Genomic DNA, 25,593 nt, shown 5'->3' with positions numbered 1-25,593 from the left:
CTGAAAAATATAGCTTCACAGCACCTACATAGAGGTAGGTATCGTAAACTATAATTTAGGTATGTACTGTGGATTATAGACGTCGGTCTTTCTTTCTAATACCTAGTAAAAGCAGGTGCAATTTGTGAGCCAGTCTAATACAACAGTAAGCAATCAATAAACTTCAACTTCCATTCAACTTCACCTAACTAATCTCTTTATAAGTATTTCCCTAAATATTTATTTTTTTCTCTTTTCTTTCTTTCTTTTTAACTTCCTGCAATGCTTGTCTTTAGATAGAAAGAACTCATACTTTGCTCATTTTGTTAGCTGGTAACCTTCAATATCTTACCAAAAACCGAATTAGAGATAGACCTCGCTTGATACCACAAGATATCTTAGATTTGACATTTATCTCTTTAAAATGCCTCCGACACTCATATTAATCCGTCATGCTCAAGCTTACCATAATGCAGAAAGTTAGTGTGCTACCATACGATTCCAGCTGTTGATTCTAACTTCATCCAGAAAACTTTTCAATACCCGATCCTGACCTGACCGAAGAGGGACACGGACAATGCGTAGATCTACGGGAAAGCCTCATAGAAAATCCATTAGCTCAACAGGCCGAGCTCATTGTGGTCTCTCCCTTGCGCAGGACGGTGCAGACGGCATTACGGTCCGTTGACTGGCTCATCGAGAAAGGTGTAAAGATAGAAGCCGATGCTGATTGGCAAGGTATACTCACAAACTCAAACATTATAAAAAGAACCCGTTATTGACCGTTTGAATAGAAAATTCAAACCAACCATGCGACACTGGAAGCCCCGTCGATAAGCTCATAGAAGAGTTCCCCGCGGTAGACTTCTCAAAGGTCGATCCTGTCTTCCCAGACAAGACAACGCCAGCGGGTAGTCGCTATCATTTCACGAAACCAGCTCTTTTAGCGCGTGCCCAAGCCGCCTTAAAGAAGCTATACGAACGTCCGGAGAAGATAATCATCGTCGTCTCTCATTCGGCATTCTTGCGGCTTGCCGTCTCCGGTTATTGGTATTTTAACGCCGACTATCGAATATTCGACTTTGCGCCTATGAACAACCCGGGAGACTCGTATAGACTCGAGCAGCACGAGTCTACCAGAGAGAAAGGCGGCGGGCTCGGACGGAGCTGGATCGATCCCATTGTCCTGGGCTCGGAGCTACCGGAAGAAAATCCAGATGCTAATGAGAGCGGAAGCGGAAGCGGAAACGGTCGGGGATATTAAGAAAACGGCCTTTCGGTTAGTACCTAGGTACCCATTACTTCTGTCAAATAATCCCTACGGCGGGGGTTTCGGTTTCAACGATAACGGCATATGGTAGAGTAAGCGAGAAGATTCATGCAGCATCTTATTACTATCATTTTTCGCTCAGCCTTCGACGCTACTCGAGAAGCCCTAGTAAGATGACCAGGTCTGTCCTTTAACGGCTAATAAATCCAGACCGAAATGAAAAACTGAGGCTATGCTAGTGGTTCCCCATCTAAACAATCCCATCCTAACCTAAGGACCATCCCCAATTTGTATCGATGAAACAGCGCGTTCCGGCGCGTTCTGTCATGATATCATTTCACCCTACGAGTGAGATGAAAAGATACAAAAATGCATTTAATCTTTTACTTAATCGTCCACCCAGATTGACAGGCATGTTTCTAGGTGATACCATACAGCCCGGACAGCCTAGGCTACCAACATAGCGCTTCGACTTAATTGGACAGCCACCCCCTGCTTATACGAGATCCATCGGATATTCGAAATGCCATTGGATACCAAAAGCATCAGCCATACTAATTGTACTATGTAGGTACATAGTAAGTCCATAGACTCCGAATACTACGGCCAAGTATCTCAAATCGGCGCGCTGAGTCGGATGCTGATAAAAGAGCTTCCATACAAGGGGTGATGGACCCCAAACATGATCTTATGTAGACCACACTTCGCCAATAGGGCTGTAACAGACCGTTATTTCATTCTTTCTTAACACCGAGGCGCAGCTAGTTTTGCTGTTGGTAAACCACAAGTCGACAGCTACCACCCATATTCTAGTAGATCTCTCCAACTTTTTTTTTAGATAGTTCTTGGCGAGTACACGATACGAATTTGACGGCAGACGAGGGACCAAAAGACGACTCTCATAAGCCAACCAAGTTCATTTGCCGTTCGAAAATGCAATACGACCGTAGTACGTGCTTACTTGTATAATGCTATTTGTATTTGTATTTTCGATCCTACTCGTCTGAATTTCTTCCAACGACTGCGCTTTCGCGAGGGTCTATCGATAATTCAAACAGCGTCGTCGCGCGACCTCTCAAGTCGCAGAAATGTCATCTATAACGCGATGCCTTCATTTACTATGCCTCGCTCCGGCGGTAGTGTTAGGAGCGCTCGAAGTCGATTTGAACTCAAAAGGTAAGCAAGCATTTGGTCTCTCGGCTCTCCGACGGTGCCGCGACAATTCTAAATAGTCGATGTCTTCATTAGAATCCATCAAAAATGCTGCGAAACAGGTCGCCTATGACTTGATGACCTATTATCATGGCAACGAATCAGGTCACGTACCGGGTATCTTACCGGGACCGCCGCCCGACGGAGATTACTACTGGTTTGCCGCCCTCTATCTCACCCGCCGCCGGGACAATTCGCTAACGATACGTCAAAATTAGGTGGCAAGGAGGCGCGCTCTGGGGTGCGATGGTAGATTATTGGCATTACACGGGCGACGATACGTATAACGATGTCGTGTTCGAAGCTTTGCAGTTCCAGGTCGGCGACGACGAGGACTACGCTCCACGAAACTGGTCGCTCTCGCTCGGTAACGACGACCAGTCTTTTTGGGGAATGTCCGCGATGCTGGCGGCCGAAAACAAGTTCAGAGATCCTCCCAGGGATAAACCGCAGTGGATCGCCCTCGCCCAGGCCGTCTTTAACGATCAGGCCGCGCCGGATCACTACGACGGTATCTGCGGAGGCGGCATGAGGTGGCAGATCGCCCCGACCAACAAGGGCTATGATTACAAGAACAGTGAGAGCTCCCCTACCCGACGAAGGAAAAAAAAAGGGGGGAATATAAGGTTGAAATTAGAAACAAACATAATTAACACGCACGAATAGCTATCGCCAACGGTTGCTTCTTTAACATAGCATCCCGTCTAGCCCGCTATTTCAATAACGAGACCTACGCCGAGTGGGCGATAAAGACGTTCGACTGGATCCACGACGTCGGCTACATCGACGAAGATTGGAACGTATTCGACGGAGGCCACGTGCAGTATAACTGTACGGATATTAACAAGCAACAATATTCGTATAACGCCGCCATCTTGTTATCGGGCGCGGGTTATATGTACGAATATGTAAGCGACTCTCTATTATTCTCGGCAAGCAAGAAAAAAAAAACCCCGAAGCTAATCAAACTACAGACCAACGGCAGCAAAGTATGGGAGGACCGAATCAACGGTCTCCTAGACGGGATGGAGCGGGTGTTCTTCGTGAACGGCACGCTTTACGAGCCTTCCTGCGAAGGCGGCTTCTGCACGTCGGACATGCTAAGCTACAAGGGCTACGTGCACCGGTGGCTGGCGGTGACGACGTTGACGGCGCCGTTCACGCGCGACCGCATCATGAAGCTGCTGCGGTCGTCGGCCGAGCTGGCCGTCAAGCAGTGCACGGGGGGCGCCAACGGCCGCCAGTGCGGGTTCCACTGGACCACGGGAGTGTACGACGGTCAGACGGGTGCCGGCCAGGAGATGAACGTACTCGGCGCCCTCACCAGCCTACTCGTCGACGGCGCCAGCCCCCCCGTCACGAACAGCACCGGCGGCACGAGTATCGGCAATCCGAACGCCGGCAATCCAAAGACCACGCTCGCGCAGGCTACGCCCGTGACGACGGGGGATAAAGCCGGCGCGGGGATATTGACCGCGTTCGTGCTCGGCACTACGATCACCGGCGTGATTTTTATGGCGTTGGACTGAATACCTAGGTACCTAATCTAGTGCCATTGGGTTTTTTTGAATATTGAGAGGCGTTTTTATGTATAGATCTCGTTTAATTTTTTCTATTCGTCAAGTTATATTCTTATATTATTAACATGCATGTAAGAATCCCTTGAAATTTACACTTCAGTCGGGGTATATACGCTGGCATTCAATTGACTACCTACCTACCTGTGTAGGTCTTTTTGTCATGTACGGTGTGTATACCAGCGTCTCGGGGTTGAATAGGGCATAAATATTACATTAGGAAGTTGATTTCGAGTGTAAGAGTCCTGCGGCTCTTGTGATACTAGGCTGAACCTTAATGTGCGATATAGCAGGCGATGTGAAATGGCAATGGCGGGTGTTACAACTTGAATGGGATGAAATAACGGTACGCTATCCCTGACACTCATTATAACCTATACTCGAAAATCTCACTAAGCAAGATCATCTTCGAAGGGGAAAGAAATATGGCCAATAAGCATTAAGTACATATATTAATGTTTATGATTTGCTACTACTACTACTACTACATATCCAAAGCTCATGCGATCTACCTCCTCTTCCAATTCCATTACTGAGGTACTCACAACATCGCTATACCCGCTACCAAGCCAACCGCTACTCCCATAGCACCCTTCACAGCCGCGGTCGGCACAGCTGCCGCCTCGGAGACGCTACTCGCGCTCGAAGTGCTAGCAGACTCGGCTCCCTGCGAGCTTCCGGACGGCGCGGAAGAGCCGCTCTCCGTCGCGCCGCCCGTACTTGTTACTATCGTCGCAGTCACACTTGGAGCCGAGGTAATAGTCGGAAGAGAAGTCACACCACCTGCTGTCGTGCTGGAGATAGATGCCGAGCTTGCCGAACTTGCTGCTGTCGTCGCCACCGAAGAAGAGCCAGATGAAGCATCACCACCACTCTCCTCAGAAGAAGAAGTAGAAGAAGATGCAGACGTAGAGGCCGAAGCGGAGGCGACGACAGAGTTCCCAGTCGAAGTAGGAGTGGCCGCCGAGGCGGCACCGAAGCCCGGCAGGAAGCTGGGGGAGTAGGTAGCGGTGCCCTGGTAGGCGTCGCATCCGGGGACGGTGGTCTTGGGGGGCGCGCGGCCGCCGCCGCAGTCGAGGAAGTCGCAGATCTCGCCGGTGTCCGGGACGTACCAGATGAGGCTCGCGCCGCCGTATCGCACGGTCGCCGACGACACGCACCCGCTCAGGTCCGTCCTGGCGGACGCTTGGTGGGCGGCGAGGAGCGCGGCGAGGAGGATGGCTTTGGCGTGGGCGTGCATGATGTTGGATGTATGTATACCTAGGTGCCTAAGGTATAGGTACAGGTATATAATATAATATATTAAACGATAGTGTTTACCCAAGTTCCCTTAGGTTAGGTTAGGTCAGGATAGTACTTATTCGGACTGAGGAATGAATGGACGGCAAAGTCCTAGATTCTATTGCCACGAAAAGGAAAAGATTTGCAACTTGGCTAAGGAAGGATTTCCGTTGGACGGGAGGAATTAAATAGACAGGAAAAAAGGGAACGGGAGTCGAGCTGAAAAAAAAAAAGAGGCTGCCATTTTCAGCCCCTGAGCGCCATGGCATGGTATGGTATTAGCATGGATTGGATCCTTCGCCTGCAGGAACGGTTTTAATTTACTGCTGTTAGGCAGCAGCCGTCGAGCTAGAGCGTTCTCGGACAGTTTTTTTTTTTTTTTTTTCCAAATTGTCCAATGAGAGATTCTATCTAGCAAGATGGTGAGGACTTTTGGGTTATTAACGAGTTGATTTCCTTAAGAGTTAACAATGGGGGTACCCTTATTCAATCATCCGTGTAACACCCGTTATTTTAGAGACCATTAACTTGCTATTACGGGAGGTATTTAGCTCTGGGTCAAGCAAATAAGCTTAAACTTTGCCTTATATTAGGCCGCCAACCGTTTGTTATCTGTTATCTCTAAACTATAAGCACCTCGGGGGTATAAGCTACAATGGTTTACTAATCGTCGCATTTTCAATTAAGTAAACTCTCTACGTAAAGTACACTTTACGGATAAAGCAAGATTATAAAGTCAATTATAAATCAACTCTTGGTTCAAGCTCCAACTTCCTCAAAATAAACCAATCAAGTATTTTCTACGCTATGGCATTACCACTCCAACAAAACGCAATGCGCATCATCAGCGTTGTAATTCGTAACAGGATTGGATAACCTTACGAATGATAGATTCAACCTCATAAGCTAGGAGAATTTAGAACCCGCCAATACATACCTAGGTAGGTAATCAATATAATCAGTATAATCAACATAATCAATATAGTATTTTAGCTCCTATAAAACACAAAGGCATATAAGACAAGATCCCTTATATCATTTTCGAATCTCAGCGAGGTTCATCATCATATCGTGTTTTAATAAGACTACATTATCACTACTTTCCCACATCTTGCTTAAACTCGCATTTATTTCACATAACTTACTTCCAGATCAATATCAACACCAAAGACCACAAGATAATCTCAATTTTCAAAAAGGCCGAGATGGCGTCAGGAAAGAAAGTCTTCATCGTCGGACCGGGTTTCATCGGCTGGGCCGTGCTCGACCTATTAGTAAAGGAGAACTACTCCGTGACGGGATTCGTGAGGAGGCAAGAACACGCGGACCAGCTCACAGCCTCCGGGGCCGCCGATACGGTCCTCGGCGATCTCAACGACACGGCGTTGATTACGAAGCACGCGCTGTCCCACGACGTCGTGATACACACGGCCACCGCAGACCACCTCCCCAGCGTGGAAGCCATCTTGGAAGCCGTCCAGCAGCGCGCGGAAAAGGGGCTCAGCACCATCTTCATCCACACGTCCGGGACGTCGCTGCTGGACGACGGGGCCGTCGGGGCGTATAAGGGGGACAAGGTCTTCCGCGACGACGCGCCGGCCGAGATCAACGCTCTCCCCGACACCGCGCCCCACCGGCGGATAGACCTCGCGATCGTCGGGGCGCAGAAGCAGCTCGGCGACAAGGCCAAGATCGCCATCATGATTCCGCCCACCATCTACGGGTACAACCCGCGCCACGGCCGGCTGTCGATCCAGGTCCCGGTCCTGACGCGGTACGCGCTCAAGCACGGGTACGCCGGGCACGTGGGGGCCGGGCGCGCGGTCGAGAGCAACGTGCACGTGAACGACCTGGCGCGGGGGTACGTGGCGCTGCTGCACCACCTGGAAGCGAGCCCCTCCAACAGTCCCTCCGTCCTCGACAACCCGTACTACTTCTGCGAGTCGACGGGGGACGATGAGCCGAGCTGGCGCGACGTCGCGGCGCTCATCGGGGCGGAGCTGCACAAGGCGGGCCTCATCGCGGACCCGGAGCCGCGGACCATCCCGCCGGAGAACTACGGCGACCTGTTCGGGAGCGGGACGCTTTCCAACCTCGGCCTGAATAGTCGCAGTCGCGCCGTGAGGCTACGCGCGCTGGGCTGGAGGCCCGTGGAGAAGAGCCTGGCCGAGAGTTTTGTCCAGGACGAGCTCCCGGTGATTTTGAAGGAGGGTGGGGGTCGGGATTGGAAGGCTTTGGATGGGTATCATAAGGCGGTTTCTAGTTGAGCGAGGGGCCTGGATTACCTAAATTCAGTTACCTATAAGTATAAATTCGAATTGGTCCCAATGTCAAGGGGTGTACGTGTGATAGAGCATGTATAAAAAGCCACGATTTAAGAATGCAGTTTTGCTAAGATCTTACACCGAGGGGCGTAGGAATTTAGGGTGTTGGATGGAAGGATTTTTTTTTTAAAAAAAATGAAATGAAGCTATAAAAGATTATTCCCATTAGATAGCAAGTTCTTAGGCAGTCCTTAGAATATTTTCGATTCATAAAAGGTTTACATAGTAGGGTGATATTTTGATTATTACCCCTTTTTCGCATACAAACGTTCTCCTTTCTAAAGGAGATCAGGAGAGTAGGAGAATCCCCCTCAAAAACAGCCGCGCTCGAAATTATGCGAATATATAGTATTGTTCAAACAACCTCTAAATTCAGGATATCAAAGATTATATTAAACGTATTCATCTAACCATGAACTCGTCTACAACGAAATATGTCTGCACCAGCTATATATGAAGATTAAATGTAAGGTGGCATACCTATGCCAATTAAGTCATCCTCTTCGCCTTCTTGCCTCCTCGGGCCTCCGCCGCGTCGTACAGAGCCTGGATATCGTCCTGCCACTGTTTCTTGTCGGGACGCAGGAAGCGGCGGTCGTAGGTGAGGAAGCCGTTGACTTCTCCTTCGACATCGGTGGTTTGGCTAGATGGGGAGTTAGTCACAACTTCGAAATCAAAAGCGGAAAAAAGAAATTCTCGTGATTAACTTACGTCCAAACGGCGGCCGAGCACGCATATTTCTCAACCTGGTCGCGTAGCTCGCTAAGTAGAAGGTGGCCGCGGTAGTTATACGCTTCAAGATCCGCGTCGAGCTCGTACGTTTGGTTGATAGTGTTAACAGCTTCTTCAACCTTCCACAGGTGTTCCCCAGAGACGTTGTGACCGATTCCTCCAAACTCTCCTTGGATGGCGATGCGCTGCTTATCGTAAGGAGTGGACGCGATGGAGTAGAAAGGCGTACCACATTGCGGGTTGGCGTAGTGGTGGTTGTCATGCCAATCTCCGGCGCCGTGATCGTTCCATCCAGTCGTAGCGTCGACGAACCTGGTAGGGTCGAGGCTCTTGATGCGCTGGGTGAGATTAAATTCCGGGTAGTACGTGTCCGAAATCTGGCCCCATCCCTCGTTGTAGATAACCCAGGTGTAGATACTGGGGTAATTCTTGTGCTGCTGGATGAGAATATCGAGTTGGCGCTCCCAGTCGGCCTGCTGCTCCGCGTTCGGTCTTCGAAGAGGCATCGACGGCATGTCCTGGATAAGCAACAATCCAAGTTCGTCGCAGGCCCGGTAAAAGAGAGCATTCTCTACTTTAATGTGCTTTCGTAACATGTTAAGACCTAAATCTTTCAGGACTTGTAGGTCGTAGACCATTGCTTCTCTGTTAGGCGGCGTGTAAATTCCATCGGGCCAGAAACCTTGATCGAGGGTGCCGAACTGGAAGATAAATTCGCCGTTGAGTAGCGGTCGCTTAACTCCGTCAATCTCGCCGATAGAGAGAGTTCGGAAACCTGTGTAGGAGTGTACGGTATCCCGTCCAAGCTTCACGGTGACGTTGTAACTGTAAGAATTATTAGAAGCGCTTCCGTAAAATATTTGAATACAGAAAAATAAACTTACAGAGTGGGCGAATCCGGACACCATAAGCTGGGAGAATCCACGACAAAGTCGAAGGGCTTGTTGGCAACACCATGCCCCGATCCCACTACCTTGCCTTTGGTGTCTATGACAGAGATGGTAACTTTATCAGAGCTGGGGGAACCGGTTCCAACGGTCACATTAACTACAGAAAGGACGAGTTAATATTTTCGGCGAATCGTGACAGTGTAGAAAATGAAGAAACCGACCTTGTCCGGACATGTCAGCAATGATGTCTAGCTGGTTAATGTATGTTTCCGGAACAGACTCGAACCACACCTATTTTTGTTAGATTAGCACCACGCTCTTATGTGAAGACACATCTATAAAAGCCCTCATGTTGAGGTCATATTAAAGCGGAAGTCGCATGCTTACAGATTGCCATATACCTGTGCAAGGCGTATAGAAAATGTGCGAAGGGGTGCGAGTTTGCTTTCCCACGGGATTCATGAAACCTGCGAAGAATTAGCGAATCATATTATATATTATAAGATTGGAAGAGGGTGTCCGCTTACCTTCTTGATCCGTAGGGTCGAATACAAAAACGTGCAAGGTGTTTTTACCGTGAGGAGTAAGATACTTGGTGATGTCAAAGTTGAAATGCCAGTAGCCGCCCCTGTGAGTGCCGACGCTTTGACCGTTGACATAAACAGTCGCCTCGTGGTCCACAGCTTCAAAATTCAGCAAGACTCGACGGCCCTTGTTGGCGAATCCGGGAGGAACATTGAACTCGGTCGAATACCAGGAATACGTGTGGTTCTGTTCCATCACGCCCGAGAGGGCACTCTCGATACACGACGGCACGAGGATATCCTTCTGGAAGCTATCGGCAGACGGTATAGCTTCGCCTCGGTAACCTCCCTGCTTCCATTTCCAAATACCGTTCAAGCTCTTCCAGTCAGACCGCTGGAGCTGAGGACGCGGATACTCAGGCCATGGATCAGTTCCCACGGAATAGGTCCAATCGGTATCCAAAGGAGGAGTCTGTAGAGCGTGTAAGTTTTAAATTCCGATAGGTTAACATGGGTGACGGGGAATGCCCTAACCTGAACCTTGTATCCCAACGCCAGGCTACCCAGCATCGGGACGAGGGTTATGAGATTTGTAAACAGATTGGAACGCATCGCGTCTACTACCTCTCGGGTGGACTAATAGCTTCGTGAGAGGGGTCAAGCAGGCCGCCAGGTGAAGAGAGCGGTTGAAACAGCTCGGTCAAGTCGAAGAAGGAATCTTACGAGACTGAGAGAGATCAACCCGTCATAATCAAAGCGGTCTGGGTCGGCCATGATTTAAATAGACTTCTGAAAATGGTACAAGACGACGAAAAGGAAAGCTTCACGTCAAAGCTATGTCCAAGTTCTAAGTACCAAGCAAGCTATGGTAGGGATTCTCCGCAATTTCCAGACTGGAATGTTGCTCACCTTCCTAATATTGACGACGGGTATCGTCTAGCGGCTTGGGTATACATACCTATGTACATAGAACTACTATGTACTTGAACTTGAGCTTGAGCTATGAACGTTTAGTCAATGTACGATATGTACACACAAAGGACCTTTGGGTGGCAAACTAGCGCCGTCACCGCTAAGTCGGAAAAGCTTGGTGCTTTCGTTCTTCCGACCTGTTAGCTGTGAAGCATGCTTGGCTTCTTAGTCTTTAGTCTGAGCACAGGAGGAAGAAATACGGCAGCTGATTTTATGAGGCTGTGTACATCTTATTGGGCGCTCTTGTAGCGAATTCATCAAACCTGGAGGGGTCCGATGTTGGTTAACGTTAGCCGACAGCTTCAAGAGAAGGATCGGAATCCAATCGTGATAGTTCGGGTCTTCATGCTCCCATGTTTTTTTTTCTACTATTGTTTTTACTACAGCAGGTATTGCATTAGAGGTATTTATGGAGTAGTCCATATGCTCTATCAAGGTAAGGAATCCTCATCGCATAAGTATATATTTATTGTAGGTAAATCAGGTATCAGCAGAATTGATACTGGTTAACATAGGCCAAGCCAATTCCGTCCTCTGGGAAAGTAAAGGCAAGAGAGCGGTGGGGACGATGAGATACATAGTAGTTAGAGTTGTACAAGCGTCGGTATAATCAAGGAAAATACCTCTAATGCAAGTCTAGGTGATATAAGGTAGCATAGTCGAGTCCATTGGAGAAGGGAAAATGCGATGGACGTTAGACAAGGCGTTCGGTATCCCCCGGACTGCCGGGTCCCAAGAAAAAAAATAAGAAAAATAAATTAAAAAGACTAGCGTGGGAGTCAGCAATGATATCAATAACTGCATAGGAACACAAGAAATAAGATGGAATAAAGGATTAACAAGTCACGAGCACAGGAAGCTTCGAGAGAAGAGGAGAGAGGTAAGAAAAAAAAAAAAAAAAAGAAAAAGGACCGAATCCCATGTGCATTAGCTCTGCCGGGCATCTCTTCCCTTCAATGCAAGCTCTGGAAGGACAAGACGATGGAATAAGAAAAACCCGTTGGTTCGAGGAGTAAAGAATCTCGGCACTTGAAGCCCCAATTCATCAATACCTAATAACAAAAGAAGGTTTGAAAGAGCTCCCTTGCGTCCGAATTCCTATAATATGAGTAACGTGACTACTTAGCCTGACTTGGCAAAAGAATAAGTCGAGAAAATATCAGGTCATTCATAGATCATGGCAAACAAGAGAAGACGCGCGAAGATGTGAACAATTGAAAATCATCACGGCCGAAGTGGGTCGAACTCTTTGCAGGATTCAGATGTTTAATTACCCCGACCTTTTAGCGTAGTTTGTACCATCCGGACTATAAAGCCATATCAGGTACATAAAGGTGATAGGTGCCGCAAATGTGGGGAGAAACCAGGGGTAAGGGCCAGTGGAATCTCTTAAAAGTTGGGGAAAGCACGTAAGGCGGGAAGCTTATACAGGTACCCGACGCGACCTCGGTAGAAATCGGCTGGTCTTAGTAGGTACCTAACATAGTACTGCTTACGTTGGTTTTTACATTAATCTAGCGATGCATGCTTAATAATAAGTGAAAGATTGGCGATTTGGGGTTTCCCGGATGATAGATCAGAGTGAGTTAAGCAATTACTTTTATAGGTTAATGCTAATCCTTTTAATGCGGGGCCCCAACTTTTTATTTCTACAACAGCAGAGTATTGTTACCTACATGGAAAAAACAATGTAAGTACCTGGTAAGGAAAGGAATGTAAGTCTTTTCTCCCAAACAGGATCAATAAAGAGGTTAGCTTTTTCAATTAGCAAACCATGATTTATTAAAAAAGGAAAAATCGTTGGACACGTGGTTGCGTGCCAAATACCTACCTACCTAGTTTTAGGTACACCAAATTTCTTTGTACAGCTCTCCAGAGTCCAAACCACCGAAAGCTCGCTTGAATGTACCAATACTTAAACATAGGTACCTCTTCATCTTATTTTACATATCTGATTGCTATAAGACGCGTTTCCATTAAAAACCCACTCCAATGGTCTGGAACGTACGTTCCCGGGATATAAATATGTTCATGTCACAACTTAACAAACATTACTCTTCAAAGACATGTAACACTTTACTATGTCGTCGACACGAGGTGTACGATAAGGGTACCTAGAGAGAAAAAAAGGACCCTTGGCGATACGTGTAGGCATGTAAACCAAAGGTAACGTGGGTTGCGTGGGGGAGGCTCCCCATGGGCAGGCTTCTCCGCATTTGATGGGACCGAAGTGGTTCCCTCAAGCCTACACTAAGCTAGAAGACGGTTGTACTGACGATCCCATGTACACATCTACTTTATTATATTTTATTTCGTCTTTTTATTTTACTTTTCAACGATGATCCCCTTGCCTTACGCTTTCCGAACATCAGTACGAGGCCAAGAGAACGGTCCGCTTCGCGTGTCCGCAACTCTAATTATACAGTGCTAACGTTTTCTATCTCACGGTCAAGAAGGAACAGTGATGAATATATATATATATAACAAGAGTCTTAGCGACTTGGCGGTCCCGCTCAGGTACCGATGCTAGCAATAGTTAGCGATGGTACCATCTCGTGAGGGGGAGAGAACATTCCACGCGCAATCATCGATATTACAAAGTAAGGGCTGGATGTTGGCACGCTTCCATGCTCATTGGAGAAAGGCGCCTTATGGGAACGTGGGAAATTTCGATGCTAGTTCACCAGCTAATTAAGCGTGATGCTTGTTTGGATACTAGCGCGGCTGGGGTAATATGCCCTTTTGTGGTTCTTAAAGATCACGAGATTCCTCAACAGATAGTAGGTATTCGTTTTCGTTTAATCTATTTACTTACATGGCCCCATCATAAATGCGTTTTCCATGGCTTGGGGGGGTTATTAGATCCCGAGAACGAGCATACGTGGTACCGTTAGAGCTCGAAAGGGAGCCCGCTTCTCCATTCTATCTGCATTTCAACTTGATGCTCGAGCTGCCTCGCTTTCATCGGGAACATCTTTCATAGGTTAATCATGAGGTCAACTATGAAAGGTCCTCCTTTATACTGAATATCTGGTAACAGCACTATCATAGATCAAAAGGCAGAGTCTTCTAATAGTACCATATAAGAATTACAAAGCCATCAAGTAGAATAAGTAGAGTGCTTGCAGCTCCGCCTAGAGACCAATAGACACAAGCTGTATGAAGAATTACATGGCCCGAGCTAATACAATCCTCGGCCAATACTTTTTATTTCAGTTAGGTACCTAGGTATGTAGTGTGGTTGAGTGACACTCGTCAAAACTAGAATGTTACCTAGTTAATAAGAATCTTATCTCCTTAGCATAAATCTGTGCCCCCTTTCTGTCAAATAATTTTAAAATTGATAGGAAACGGAGTTTATAATTGTGTCGTCGCTGGTATAATTAATTTAGTGTTATATATTGTCCTACGGAGTGCTTCCAGTAGGACTTAACATCACATGATACGAACATCTGTATAATTCAAGAAACGGTACTATAGCTACACTTCTACGCATATGTTACCACGGAGAAGCTCGTTTACTGCAGTCATTATATAATCTCCTGTAGAGAGGACCTAGCCTATGCCGGTAGTAGGGTTGTTATCAACCTACGAGCGCTCGCGACATCTACTCGACGACCCCCACTCCTAAAGAGCCTCCGTGGCGATCGTCGGGATCTAGACACCATGATGCATTGTAGGGCTGAGGTCCGTATTGATTGGTGAGAGATAAATTTACCTTCCTGCTATGGAATTGGATCCGATACCATCTGGGTGTCCAGAGCTCCGGTTGTTCACCCGGTTATATTTACGCGACCCTCCAATACTTTCTTATTAGGTATATTCTAGAATAATCCATATTCTGGCTTGAATCTTTTATTCAAGTATCTACCTAGGTACGTATATAATTCTTATTTACTCCAACCATGTGGGTTCTTTTGATATTTACGGGTGGGCGAATAGGGGCGTCAAATATTACCTAACTCCGGGCATAATGATTTACAAGATACCTAGATAGATTCTTTGGAGATGGACAATGGGACAGCTATCGGTAACGACGTGAAATAGTTTTTGAGTAAAAATTTAAACATACAAGTAAATATCCTATTATCTAAACGATTTAGATGCGCATACAAGTAAGCCAGACAAGTCAAAGGATGTGTTTTATACCCCTTTAACGAGATTAATATACCACGGCAGGAAGAGAAGCATCTTAAATACGAGGCGCAACGTTAGGGATCAAACATGATAAAGCATTGAAGCTTCCTAGTCCAGTACATCACTTCGTCGTTTCTTGGATGCATTGCAGGATGTTGAATCCCCTTTTCTATCCACAAGAACAGAACTGAGAGAATCAGTCACACTCACGCCCTAACATTCAACGAGGGTATTCTATTTAATATGGGAGACATTTAAAAAGGGAAAAAAAGAAAGAGAAAAGAATGAGCACATCAAAATTCACTTTTTTATTAGTCACTCATCCGAGTGAACAGACTGACACATTGATCTAGGTAGTACTGCAAATTCAGACTCATCTATAGGCCACCAATCCATGCGAAGCATTCTCTTAGAATCCTTTCTATCACAATGATACCGTGCGATGTTACTGCATAATCCGGACGACTCACGATTATGACGATTGAAATACGTACTTAGGTACCCGGTGAATGTAGATGTAAATGCAGATGTGAATGTAGATATAAATGTAAATATGAATGCAGATATAAATGCAAATATAAATGCAGATATAAATGTAAATATAAATATAAATATAAATGCAAATATAAATACAAATATGAATGCAGATGAGATTATGCGATTGATATAACAGGTCTGCGGGTATGATCTTCAATGGGAACTTTATCTACTTATCGATATTCACTAACTACCTGCTAACTTACCTCATCTAGTTTATCGATAGCGCTTAGTCAAATGCGGCGTAACCTAGATAAAGGACCCATATATTTGAATCAAGCTAACTTTTGCCGCCACTCGGGCTGCGCGTTACGGGTGTGGGCACATATCTTTCTTCTGCTTGGTCAGCCTCAAAGCTTTGAGATTGAGAGTCTCAAACCAAAAACATCATCTATCCTCTCCATCACAATACCCCCCCGAACTTGACAAAACATCAGGTTTTGTCGGTGTAGAAGGACTGTGGTGGGTTTCTCATGCTTCTCGATGCGATTTATGATATCCTAATCTATAGAATGAGGCGCTAACCTGTCACGTCTGAACCAGCGTGGTCGGAAACCAACACGCGCACCTTTCGCCTTCACCTCTTTTTGTCCTCGACCTCGATATCGACGAACGCTGCTGTTCTTCCGGTACCTGTTCTTTTGCGAGTACTTTTCATCACATTCTGGCAGCTTTTCTAATATCTTGGACCCCTCATATTTCCATAATCAAGTTTTGCGCATTTTTTCTTGTTTTTTTTTTTCTCTTAAGCTTCGATATCCTCAACCTAATTACGAAGCTGTTTCACGATTACAGTTCGCCACGCGTCGCGCCATTCCTCGTAAAACCGAACATCGCACCTCAACTTCGATTTCAATACCTATAGACATTCGGATAGAGCTAGATTTGGCATCATGGCGGACTACGACGAAGGCTACGAATACGAGGAGGAGTATGCCGATGATAATAGTATCACCCCCGAAGATTGCTGGACGGTTATCGGCTCTTACTTCAAGAGGAAGGGCCTAGTTTCGCAGCAGATTGATTCTTTCAACGATTTTCAGGAGACCACCATTCAAGAACTAATCGAAGAGTATTCGCAAATCAGCGTCGACGAACCTAGTCCCCCTTCCGGCGATGGCCGAACCGTGGCTCTTCGTCGGTACGACCTCAAACTTGGCCATGTAACAATCGCCCGCCCCGTCGCCATGGAAAGCGACAATACGTCAGGCCCTCTCCTGCCTTACGAATGCAGGGACCGGAATATGACGTATGCGGCGCCCATCTATGTCAAGGTCGACAGCAAGGTAACCGCCTGCATCGAACAAGATATTCCTCTCCACGAGATGGATGAGGAGCAGCAGGCGGAGGCCCAAGCTACCGGAAAGCATCCGACCCGCTTGATTTGGGAGGAGGAAGAAAACGTATTGGACATGCCTGCCGCCGGTCAAGGCAAGACTAGCGATCAAGTCTTCATCGGCAAACTTCCCATCATGGTGAAGTCTAAGGCGTGCCATCTGAGCAACGAGTCCGACGACGAATTGTTCCTGCTGAACGAGTGCCCTTACGACCAAGGTGGCTACTTTATCATCAATGGTAGCGAAAAGGTTCTCATCGCCCAGGAGCGATCCGCTGCCAACATCGTCCAGGTCTTCAAAAAGGCCCAGCCGAGTCCATTTTCTTACACGGCCGAGATCAGAAGCGCTCTCGAAAAAGGCTCACGGCTTATCTCGTCACTTATGTTGAAACTATATACTAAGGGCGACGCCTCCAGAGGAGGATACGGAGAGACGATCCACACTACTCTCCCCTTCGTTCGAGCCGACCTACCCATCGCTATCGTATTTAGAGCTCTAGGTGTCGTCAGCGACGAGGAAATCCTAAATCACATCTGTTACGATCGCAATGACAGCCAGATGCTCGAGAAGCTGCGGCCTTGTATCGAAGAGGCGTTTTGCATTCAGGATCGCGAGGTCGCGTTAGACTATATCGGAAAGCGTGGAAGACAATCTCACAATGTGGCCCGTGATCGTCGTATAAGAGCGGCGAAGGACATTTTGCAGAAAGAAATGCTTCCTCACATCTCTCAAACAGAAGGTTGCGAAACCAGGAAGGCTTTCTTCCTCGGTTATATGGTCCATAAGCTTCTCCAATGTGCCCTCGGCCGACGCGACACCGACGACCGTGATCATTTTGGAAAAAAGCGTCTCGACCTCGCAGGTCCTCTCCTCGCAAAACTATTCCGCAACATAGTACGACGGTTAGTTCAGGAGATTACGTCCCACCTCCGGCGCTGCATCGACCAGAACAGGCGTTTCCAGATCGAGCTCGCCGCTAAACCCGCCATCGTGACTAACGGTTTGAAATACTCTCTCGCCACAGGAAACTGGGGTGATCAGAAGAAAGCGATGAGTTCTACGGCCGGCGTGTCGCAAGTGTTGAACCGATATACTTTCGCTTCGACCCTTTCCCATCTGAGGCGAACAAACACGCCTATCGGAAGAGATGGAAAGCTCGCGAAGCCTCGACAGCTTCACAACACCCATTGGGGTCTGGTCTGTCCGGCCGAAACGCCCGAAGGCCAGGCTTGCGGGTTGGTAAAAAACTTATCGCTCATGTGCTCCATCAGCGTGGGTACGTCGACGGATCCTATCGTAGACTACATGATTACTAGAAATATGGAAGTCTTGGAGGAATACGAACCGATGCGGTACCCCAACGCCACCAAGATCTTCCTAAACGGTTCTTGGATCGGTGTTCACCAGGATCCCAAGTCTCTCGTGAGAGATGTGCAGCAGCTTCGTCGGGCCAACCAGATTCCCTCCGAAGTCTCACTGGTACGCGATATCCGTGATCGTGAGTTCAAGATCTTTTCGGATGCCGGTCGTGTCATGCGGCCCTTATTCGTGGTGCAGCAAGAGGATGATCCCGAGGCTGGCACCACGAAGGGCTCGCTTGCTCTCACCAAAGAGATGATCCAGAGATTGGAGGCGAGCGCCGATCTGGAGCAGACGAGCGAGGGATACTTCGGCTGGCAAGCTCTTGTTAATGAAGGTGTTATCGAGTATCTTGACGCGGAAGAAGAAGAGACGGCCATGATTTGCATGACACCCGAAGACTTGGAAACTTATCGCATGTCTAAGCTGGGATATGACGTGTCTCAGGATAACGGAGACGAGATTAACAAGCGACTTAAGACTAAGTTGAATCCCACGACGCATATGTATACGCATTGTGAGATCCATCCTAGTATGCTCCTAGGTATTTGCGCGAGCATCATTCCGTTCCCCGACCATAACCAGGTATGTATTATTCGCAATAATGTCTGTATTCCGTTGCAATATTTCATTACTAACTCTCCCGTCTTAAGTCCCCTAGAAATACGTACCAATCGGCTATGGGCAAACAAGCCATGGGATTTTATCTCACCAACTACAGCCGCCGTATGGACACTATGGCGAACATCCTCTACTATCCTCAAAAGCCGCTTGGTACTACCCGTTCTATGGAATTTTTAAAGTTTAGAGAACTTCCTGCGGGTCAGAACGCCATCGTCGCCATCGCCTGTTATTCCGGATACAACCAAGAAGATTCGGTCATTATGAACCAGAGCAGCATCGACCGAGGTCTCTTCCGAAGTCTGTTTTTCCGATCTTACAGCGACTGCGAGAAGCGAGTGGGTATCAACACGGTAGAGACGTTTGAGAAGCCATTCCGAGCGGACACGTTACGGCTCAAGCAGGGCACGTACGACAAGCTCGACGATGATGGAATAGTCGCTCCTGGTGTTAGAGTCTTGGGAGAAGATATCATCATCGGAAAAACATCGCCCATCAACCCCGATAACGAAGAGATGGGTCAGCGCACCAAGGTGCACGTCAAGCGTGACGCGTCCACTCCCCTTCGTAGTACCGAGACCGGTATTATTGATTCCGTCATCCTCACTACGAATCCGGACGGTCTACGCTACGTCAAAGTGCGAGTTCGTACCACGAAGATCCCTCAGATCGGAGACAAGTTCGCTTCCCGCCACGGACAAAAGGGAACCATCGGTGTCACGTACCGCCAGGAGGATATGCCCTTTACCCGCGAAGGAATCGTCCCGGATATCATCATCAATCCTCACGCTATCCCGTCGCGAATGACGATTGCTCACTTGATCGAGTGTCTGCTTAGTAAAGTCTCCACCCTTAAGGGAATGGAGGGAGACGCTACGCCGTTCACCGACGTCACTGTTGATTCAGTATCGAGCCTTCTACGCGAGCACGGATACCAATCCCGCGGTTTCGAGATCATGTACCACGGTCACACCGGACGCAAGCTACGAGCCCAGGTCTTTTTCGGCCCCACGTATTACCAGCGTCTCAGGCACATGGTGGACGACAAGATCCACGCTCGCGCGCGAGGTCCCGTGCAGATTATGACCCGACAACCCGTCGAAGGTCGTGCTAGGGATGGAGGTCTCCGTTTCGGAGAAATGGAACGTGACTGTATGATAGCCCACGGTGCCGCCTCCTTCCTGAAGGAACGTCTATTCGAAGTCTCGGACGCTTTCAGAGTCCACGTCTGCGAGATTTGCGGTCTGATGACCCCAATTGCGTAAGTTGCTTCCCCCCGTCCCGGATTTTCGTCTCGTAAAAAATATACTAACACGGTTCCGTAGCATATTAAGCAAGGGTTCATTCGAGTGTCGCCCATGCAAGAACAAGACCAAGATTGCGCAGGTCCACATCCCGTACGCCGCTAAGCTTCTCTTCCAGGAGCTTCAAGCTATGAACATCGGAACTCGTTTGTTCACCGATCGTTCCGGTGCTAGCATCCGTTAAGGATGATAAACTTGTGAAGCCGGGAGGGGGGGTTAGTTAATGAGGGAGGATCTTGGCGGGATGGAGGATGACGATTGGGTCAGTATTCTGCCCGCATATAAAAAGCATAGGGCCGGCGTTGTCTTCTTGTCTCTTGTTCTTAATCTCAGTGTATTCAGCCGAAATTCGTAACTGAAGGTTTGCACTTGGGCGTCAGAGGTTGCAGGTTTGGTGTTATTACGATCAGATGCCCCCCAAAAAATATTAATCTATGTAGTGAATTCGTGCCGTTATGAATACAAGAATGAGTTTGCTAACCACGGTAGAAATGAGCTATATATAATTGCGTCGTGACGTCTTAGAGTTGATGTATTAAATGCGTAATACTACTTGCCCCTCGGCATTTTGGTCCGCCTACGTAGTGTTTAAATTTAAATTTATAACTCTATTTATTAATAGCCCTATTGCTGCGTTCATCAAGATAACTATCACCTAGTTCGTGGTATTTAACACGATGCTCTAGCTCGAAGGGACTCCCCTTCTCCCGACTCTCCAACTCGTGTCGATTCGCTCCAGCTCCCCCTGGGATTTCCGCGGACTTCGATCCCTAGACTCGCCAACTCGTACGGCGGCGCGGCGGTGTTGGAACGTCGATCCGTATTGCTTCCGTCACGTTCCTCTCGCGCGCGACGACCCGCTCCGAGGTCGGGAGTCTGTGATTTCGCCTCGAGTTGCCGAGCATCATTAACGCGCCATCTTATATATAAGAAGATACTCGCGAGGGCCAAGCATACGGTAGTTCCTGGTATATATCTGTTTGCGCTGCTTGTGCACGTTAGCGGAGATGGTGGGTGTAATAACATACTGGACGGAACCAGACATATGTAGATATAACTCACATCAAAGCCTCTGAAAAGTCCAACTTGATCTGAATACTGTAGCCGAACGCGCGCCTACTATACGCTGTTAATTAGCTTATTTACTTGAAACTGAGAAAATAGACCGGCTTACTTAACGAAGCGGATGATCGGGTGGCCCCCGTTCAGCGATATGTAGTCGTTTCTCGCCGAGAAGAACGCGACGAGGAATAGAGCTGTCAGGTAGACTCCACGATTCGTAAATATGTCAGACGGTATCTCTGCCATGTCTAAGACGAGTGAAGACCTCCTTATTAAGGCCTTTCATTAGAATAGGTAACTTTCAACCGCTGCATAACCTCTTTAGAGGGGAGAGGCTCGTGACCTATTAGCTACTCTTGAACTATCCAAAGTTGTAGCAAATTTAATCCCGATTTCACCTCCAGACCACTCGTTCAAATGAAGAGGGGGATCCGAAGACGTGCTCACTTCATAAATCAAAGCCGATCCGATCCTAATTCCAAAAGTCTGTATGCACTCCCCTATTTTACACCAAAAGCCAACATGTTCAACGAAGAATTAAATACTTGAAATAAATACTAAAAATCAATCCAACTTTATTCATATATATTAATTAATCTAAGTAACCTTGCAAGATTTGATATCTTCGAATATCTCCCGAAATTATTGCTTGGGATAGGTTTGAAAAAGAAGAGACGAAGAGAAATAAGGGGCTGGTGTACTCCCCCTAGTATTTTGCATGGGACAGTACATTCAACCTTTTACATTCACTGTGTAATACCTTTGATACACCTATAAACATTCCTACGAAGATAACATGTTTCGAGACTCTTCTAAGGAATAATAGATGACATAATGATTTACTTCAATACTGTATGAAGTAAAATATTTTTACTATTTTATTTTATTTTAATTTTTCATTGCTTGTTGAAAGTGTTGACTTTTGGTGTAAAATAGGGGGGTGCATGCAGACTTTTGGTAACGCATTATATATAACATAATTGAGCGCGAGCTAACTACATAGGCAGACGTTTAAATTGGACTTTATAGTTAAGCACTGATAATAAGGTAACTTGTTAACCAAAGATAAGCGGTTAATACGCTCTGGAAGGGTATGAATATCCTGTCGATCGCTGGCTGTGATTGACGATGGCATTACTTGGAATCTACGCACAGCCGGCTTCGTAAAAGTGACTAATAAGATTATGAAAGGATGGGGATGTACTGATGGTTAGTAACTGTATTACTTTACCGAGAGAGTCTATTGTTGTTAGAGTCTCAGTATGATCCTATGGTTGAGGACGAGTATGGATGTCACTTGTTGGGCAAGAAGTGTTCCAAACATTCATACTGGAATCAGCACCTAAGAATAGTGAAAAGAGCAGTTGTCTACTTAGTAGATATATGTGTTCGCCACGGAAAGCCAAGACAAGTATCATAAACCCAAGTTAACCACCTCTGCCACGAAGCCAACACGGAGATATATATCTTATTAATTAACCCACATACACTTGAACTATGCCCGCCACAATCCCGACAATACGGGCATCTAAAGCCACGGCTTATAATCTTGATCCCCGAAAGCAGCACCCAAAAGAGTTCAAATTCTCGAGATCGCGGGGCGATATAGGTAACTACATGTATAACATAAGACCACTTTCGTAGGATCTTAAGGCTGAAGGGAAAGAAAAGAAAGAAAGAAAAAGAAAAGATACACCATTTATGCTACCTCTTATCAGACACACACTTGTCTTACGACGGACAACACCGTTGGGTGCCCCCCCCCCGGTCCCTCCCCCTTTTCGACCGGGCGAATAAAAACTACGCACACCCGAGACACGCATCTGTACATATTTCGCGTCTCAGGTCGAGGGGACGATCTAGACGTATACGCGGGCGTCCAGTAAGAGGACTCAGAGGCGTCGCCGTGTAATTCCAAAGCTGACATCCATATTTGCTTTTTACCCTCTTTTTTCTTTTCCACCCCGGGCCAGCCAGCTAGGTAGTCAGCCCTGGTCTACCAAGGATAAGAGGCGTGTTATCTATGAATCTATGTCTAATATTGGCGGCGACCGCACTCCGTTCCCACCTCTCTATCTCTCTCTGTCTGTCTCTGTCTCTCGATCTCTCTTTTTTTTTTTTTTTTTTTTTTTTTTTCCATCTCGACGTTCTTCTACCATCAAAAAGTGTATATCGTCATTATCACATATAGTAGTTCACAAGTCCCTAGCACGCTCATTAAACCGCCCTCCTTGAGAGTATAAAAAAATGTAATGGAATGAAACCGCGCGAAACTAGAAGAGCTACAACAAAACTCTAGCGGCTATACGATCCATCACGCGTCCCCACAAACCTCAACTTCACTCTCTTTCATCCATCTTTCCTTAACTTACCTTACCTTATCTACCTAGGTAACTTATCCATCTATCTACCATCCTGGTACGAGCAAGCATCCAGCTTCCGTCCATGTACGTCCGATGGACCTCCCCTTCGACCCCCAAAACCAGACGTTCTTCATAGTCGGGAGCTCCCACCTCACCAACACCAGCGACCCGGACTCCCCGCCCTTAATCGCCATCTCGCTCCCCGTCATCGACGCGCAGCGTGTGCGGCTAGCCAGCACCTCGATCAACTACGGCGTGCAGCTGGGGCTGTGCCTGCTGTCGCTCCTGACCTCGCTGCTGCTGCTGCCGTCCGCCAAGCTCCGCCGCCCCGTCCACCTGGCCCAGGTCCTGTGCCTCGCCGTCTCCGTCACCCGCCTCGCCCTGCTGGTCCTGTACTTCCCCGGCCCGCTGACCGAGTACTACGTCGCCTGGACCCGCGACGCCTCCGTCCTCCCGCCCGCCGCGTACGACGACACCACCGCCGCCAGCGCCCTGAGCGTCCTGCAGCTCGCGCTGGTCGAGGCCTCGCTCATGCTCCAGAGCCGCGTGCTGGTCCGGACTTGGGGCGTGTACGCCGCCTCTTCAACAACAACACCCCCATCCCCATTCCCATCTTCTTCTTCCTCCTCCTCTCAGCCCTCTTCCACCGCCGTCGGCAGTTCCCCCTCCTCCTCCAAGTCCGCCGGGACCGGGACCACCTCCCGGATCCGCATCGACCAATGCTGGTGGCGCCCCGCGGTCCTGTTCCTAGCAGTGACGCTAGCCGTGGCGGCGGTCGCCCTGCGCGCGGTCTGGGTGGCGCGGTACACGCAGGCGCTGCGGGGCCACACGCTGCCGGTGCCGCTGGACAACGTGGGCAAGGCGTCGGTGGTGACGAGCGCCATGTCCGTGTTCTATTTCTGCGGCATCTTCTTCGCGCACCTGGCGCTGCACCTAGCGGCGACGCGGCGCGTGCTGAGGGGGACGAATGGGCGCAAGATGTCTATCGCGCTGTCGCTGGGCGGAGGGAGCGGGGGCGGGAGAGGCGCGAGGGGCTTGACTTCGTTGGAGATACTGGCTGTTGGGAATGGGATTCTCATGCTGGCTCCTTGTGAGTGGATCCCCTGGATTTTATATATTACCCTTTTTTTCTTTTCTTCTTCTTTTTTTCTCTTATATATATATAAAATAAGAAAGAAAGGAAAGGAGAGAGAGAGAGATAAAATAAATTAACACACAACAATAGGCATCTTCGCCGGTCTCGACGTCGCAGCCGGCCCGGGAAACACCCGCGTGTTACCCTTCGACGCCGGGTCCTGGGTGCAAACGCTCGTAGCCGCCGGCCTGCCGCTCATCAGCATCGCCGCCTTCTACCGGGGCTCGGACACGGTCACCTCGCGCTTCCGGCGGTCGAATATCGGGAGCAGTAGTAATAGCGGCGGCGGCGGCGGCGGCGGTGGGAGAAGAAGAGATAGGAGGACCGACGATACCAATTTTAACAATTATAGCCATAGCAATAACGCCACGCGCCCGAACCCGTCTTTCGTTACGCCCCATCCCTCCTCCCCGTTCATCCACCGACCTCATGACCTTTCCAAGACAAACGCGGACGCGGACGTGGACTCGGAAACGCTGCATAGCAGCACGTATTGGAGTCCCAGGTCGCCCGTAGGCGCGGCAGACGTTGACGACATAGAAGCGGGAAATTCTTTTGCAAGGCCGACGAGTGATGAAGTACAAGAAAAAAGAAGCAGCATAGCACGGAGAGATCCGGAGGCCAGAGCGGAGAGCAAAGTAAAGGAATAAGAAAAATGCATGTACAATACACTACTAAAAGATGGGTCTTACTAAATTCAAGCGACGAGAATATTAAAAGAATTTGATGAAGATCATATTACTTCAGCTGTCACGTCTTGATATTGTGTTTTGTGTTGTGTGTATGATAACTCTTTACCCATTAATCCTAGGGCGCTCGTACGAACTTACGACTAAGAGACTTGAAGCTTCCAAGCTTCCAGCTCGCATCACGATATCATCACATATAACAAGACGGTATTATTTGTCTTCACGATTCCTTAGAATTTTGGGTTACCTGACGGCGGCGGCAACCAAGCGGCAACGCAACGTTCTCTC

General features: G+C 48.0%; 8 protein-coding genes across 8 annotated transcripts; 5 read left to right on the top strand and 3 right to left on the bottom strand.

Moving 5' to 3' along the window:
• Nucleotides 1–42: 42 nt before the first annotated feature.
• F4812DRAFT_376805 (phosphoglycerate mutase-like protein) lies at nt 43–1,917 on the top strand. The gene is made up of 6 exons (XM_047931998.1): nt 43–59; nt 113–145; nt 205–458; nt 508–717; nt 774–1,258; nt 1,673–1,917. The coding sequence occupies exons 3-5, from the start codon at nt 404–406 to the stop codon at nt 1,241–1,243; spliced, it is 735 nt and encodes a 244-aa protein (XP_047790105.1). The 5' UTR covers nt 43–59; nt 113–145; nt 205–403; the 3' UTR covers nt 1,244–1,258; nt 1,673–1,917.
• A 1-nt stretch (nt 1,918) lies between these two features.
• F4812DRAFT_376591 (glycoside hydrolase family 76 protein) lies at nt 1,919–4,257 on the top strand. Its single transcript, XM_047931996.1, has 5 exons — nt 1,919–2,425; nt 2,498–2,618; nt 2,680–3,038; nt 3,128–3,369; nt 3,436–4,257. The coding sequence occupies exons 1-5, from the start codon at nt 2,338–2,340 to the stop codon at nt 3,988–3,990; spliced, it is 1,365 nt and encodes a 454-aa protein (XP_047790104.1). The 5' UTR covers nt 1,919–2,337; the 3' UTR covers nt 3,991–4,257.
• A 322-nt stretch (nt 4,258–4,579) lies between these two features.
• On the bottom strand, nt 4,580–5,278 carry F4812DRAFT_459077 (uncharacterized protein; the record flags this gene model as incomplete). The annotated part of the gene is made up of 1 exon (XM_047937478.1): nt 4,580–5,278. One exon carries the CDS (start codon nt 5,276–5,278, stop codon nt 4,580–4,582), a length of 699 nt encoding a protein of 232 aa, XP_047790103.1.
• A 664-nt stretch (nt 5,279–5,942) lies between these two features.
• F4812DRAFT_376670 (NAD(P)-binding protein) lies at nt 5,943–7,968 on the top strand. The gene is made up of 2 exons (XM_047931997.1): nt 5,943–6,260; nt 6,490–7,968. The coding sequence occupies exon 2, from the start codon at nt 6,525–6,527 to the stop codon at nt 7,584–7,586; it is 1,062 nt and encodes a 353-aa protein (XP_047790102.1). The 5' UTR covers nt 5,943–6,260; nt 6,490–6,524; the 3' UTR covers nt 7,587–7,968.
• Nucleotides 7,860–10,492, bottom strand: F4812DRAFT_376511 (glycoside hydrolase family 2 protein). Its single transcript, XM_047931994.1, has 7 exons — nt 10,324–10,492; nt 9,793–10,261; nt 9,653–9,732; nt 9,487–9,556; nt 9,260–9,422; nt 8,355–9,200; nt 7,860–8,286 (listed from the first exon to the last, which is right to left on the bottom strand). Exons 1-7 carry the CDS (start codon nt 10,399–10,401, stop codon nt 8,133–8,135), a joined length of 1,860 nt encoding a protein of 619 aa, XP_047790101.1. The 5' UTR covers nt 10,402–10,492; the 3' UTR covers nt 7,860–8,132.
• A 5,238-nt stretch (nt 10,493–15,730) lies between these two features.
• Nucleotides 15,731–20,543, top strand: F4812DRAFT_427569 (DNA-dependent RNA polymerase II beta subunit). The gene is made up of 4 exons (XM_047934108.1): nt 15,731–15,897; nt 15,979–18,716; nt 18,785–20,013; nt 20,078–20,543. The coding sequence occupies exons 2-4, from the start codon at nt 16,329–16,331 to the stop codon at nt 20,238–20,240; spliced, it is 3,780 nt and encodes a 1,259-aa protein (XP_047790100.1). The 5' UTR covers nt 15,731–15,897; nt 15,979–16,328; the 3' UTR covers nt 20,241–20,543.
• Nucleotides 20,544–20,725: 182 nt separating this feature from the next.
• F4812DRAFT_459073 (uncharacterized protein) lies at nt 20,726–21,364 on the bottom strand (the record flags this gene model as incomplete). The annotated part of the gene is made up of 3 exons (XM_047937477.1): nt 20,726–21,041; nt 21,119–21,175; nt 21,231–21,364. 3 exons carry the CDS (start codon nt 21,362–21,364, stop codon nt 20,726–20,728), a joined length of 507 nt encoding a protein of 168 aa, XP_047790099.1.
• A 1,979-nt stretch (nt 21,365–23,343) lies between these two features.
• On the top strand, nt 23,344–25,315 carry F4812DRAFT_471176 (fungal pheromone mating factor STE2 GPCR-domain-containing protein). The gene is made up of 2 exons (XM_047939062.1): nt 23,344–24,571; nt 24,707–25,315. The coding sequence occupies exons 1-2, from the start codon at nt 23,575–23,577 to the stop codon at nt 25,264–25,266; spliced, it is 1,557 nt and encodes a 518-aa protein (XP_047790098.1). The 5' UTR covers nt 23,344–23,574; the 3' UTR covers nt 25,267–25,315.
• The last annotated feature ends 278 nt before the right edge of the window (nt 25,316–25,593 follow it).

This window comes from Daldinia caldariorum, assembly GCF_022478825.1.
Source record: "Daldinia caldariorum strain CBS 122874 unplaced genomic scaffold F4812scaffold_8, whole genome shotgun sequence".
Classification (NCBI taxonomy): Eukaryota; Fungi; Ascomycota; class Sordariomycetes; order Xylariales; family Hypoxylaceae; genus Daldinia; species Daldinia caldariorum.
This window is presented reverse-complemented; position numbering and strand designations above follow the sequence as displayed.

Excerpts from the sequence above, each read along its gene's own strand:
- F4812DRAFT_376805 (XM_047931998.1), top strand. The coding sequence starts at position 404 with ATGCCTCCGACACTCATATTAATCCGTCATGCTCAAGCTTACCATAAT. Across the intron at positions 459-507 it reads AGCTTACCATAATGCAGAAA|AAAACTTTTCAATACCCGAT; the intron begins GTTAGTGTGCTA and ends AACTTCATCCAG. Across the intron at positions 718-773 it reads AGCCGATGCTGATTGGCAAG|AAAATTCAAACCAACCATGC; the intron begins GTATACTCACAA and ends CCGTTTGAATAG.
- F4812DRAFT_376591 (XM_047931996.1), top strand. The coding sequence starts at position 2,338 with ATGTCATCTATAACGCGATGCCTTCATTTACTATGCCTCGCTCCGGCG. Across the intron at positions 3,039-3,127 it reads GGGCTATGATTACAAGAACA|CTATCGCCAACGGTTGCTTC; the intron begins GTGAGAGCTCCC and ends ACGCACGAATAG. Across the intron at positions 3,370-3,435 it reads CGGGTTATATGTACGAATAT|ACCAACGGCAGCAAAGTATG; the intron begins GTAAGCGACTCT and ends ATCAAACTACAG.
- F4812DRAFT_376670 (XM_047931997.1), top strand. The coding sequence starts at position 6,525 with ATGGCGTCAGGAAAGAAAGTCTTCATCGTCGGACCGGGTTTCATCGGC.
- F4812DRAFT_376511 (XM_047931994.1), bottom strand. The coding sequence starts at position 10,401 with ATGCGTTCCAATCTGTTTACAAATCTCATAACCCTCGTCCCGATGCTG. Across the intron at positions 9,733-9,792 it reads CGACCCTACGGATCAAGAAG|GTTTCATGAATCCCGTGGGA; the intron begins GTAAGCGGACAC and ends AATTCTTCGCAG. Across the intron at positions 9,423-9,486 it reads TGCTGACATGTCCGGACAAG|TTAATGTGACCGTTGGAACC; the intron begins GTCGGTTTCTTC and ends TCCTTTCTGTAG.
- F4812DRAFT_427569 (XM_047934108.1), top strand. The coding sequence starts at position 16,329 with ATGGCGGACTACGACGAAGGCTACGAATACGAGGAGGAGTATGCCGAT. Across the intron at positions 18,717-18,784 it reads CGTTCCCCGACCATAACCAG|TCCCCTAGAAATACGTACCA; the intron begins GTATGTATTATT and ends TCCCGTCTTAAG. Across the intron at positions 20,014-20,077 it reads GGTCTGATGACCCCAATTGC|CATATTAAGCAAGGGTTCAT; the intron begins GTAAGTTGCTTC and ends ACGGTTCCGTAG.
- F4812DRAFT_471176 (XM_047939062.1), top strand. The coding sequence starts at position 23,575 with ATGGACCTCCCCTTCGACCCCCAAAACCAGACGTTCTTCATAGTCGGG. Across the intron at positions 24,572-24,706 it reads GATTCTCATGCTGGCTCCTT|GCATCTTCGCCGGTCTCGAC; the intron begins GTGAGTGGATCC and ends ACACAACAATAG.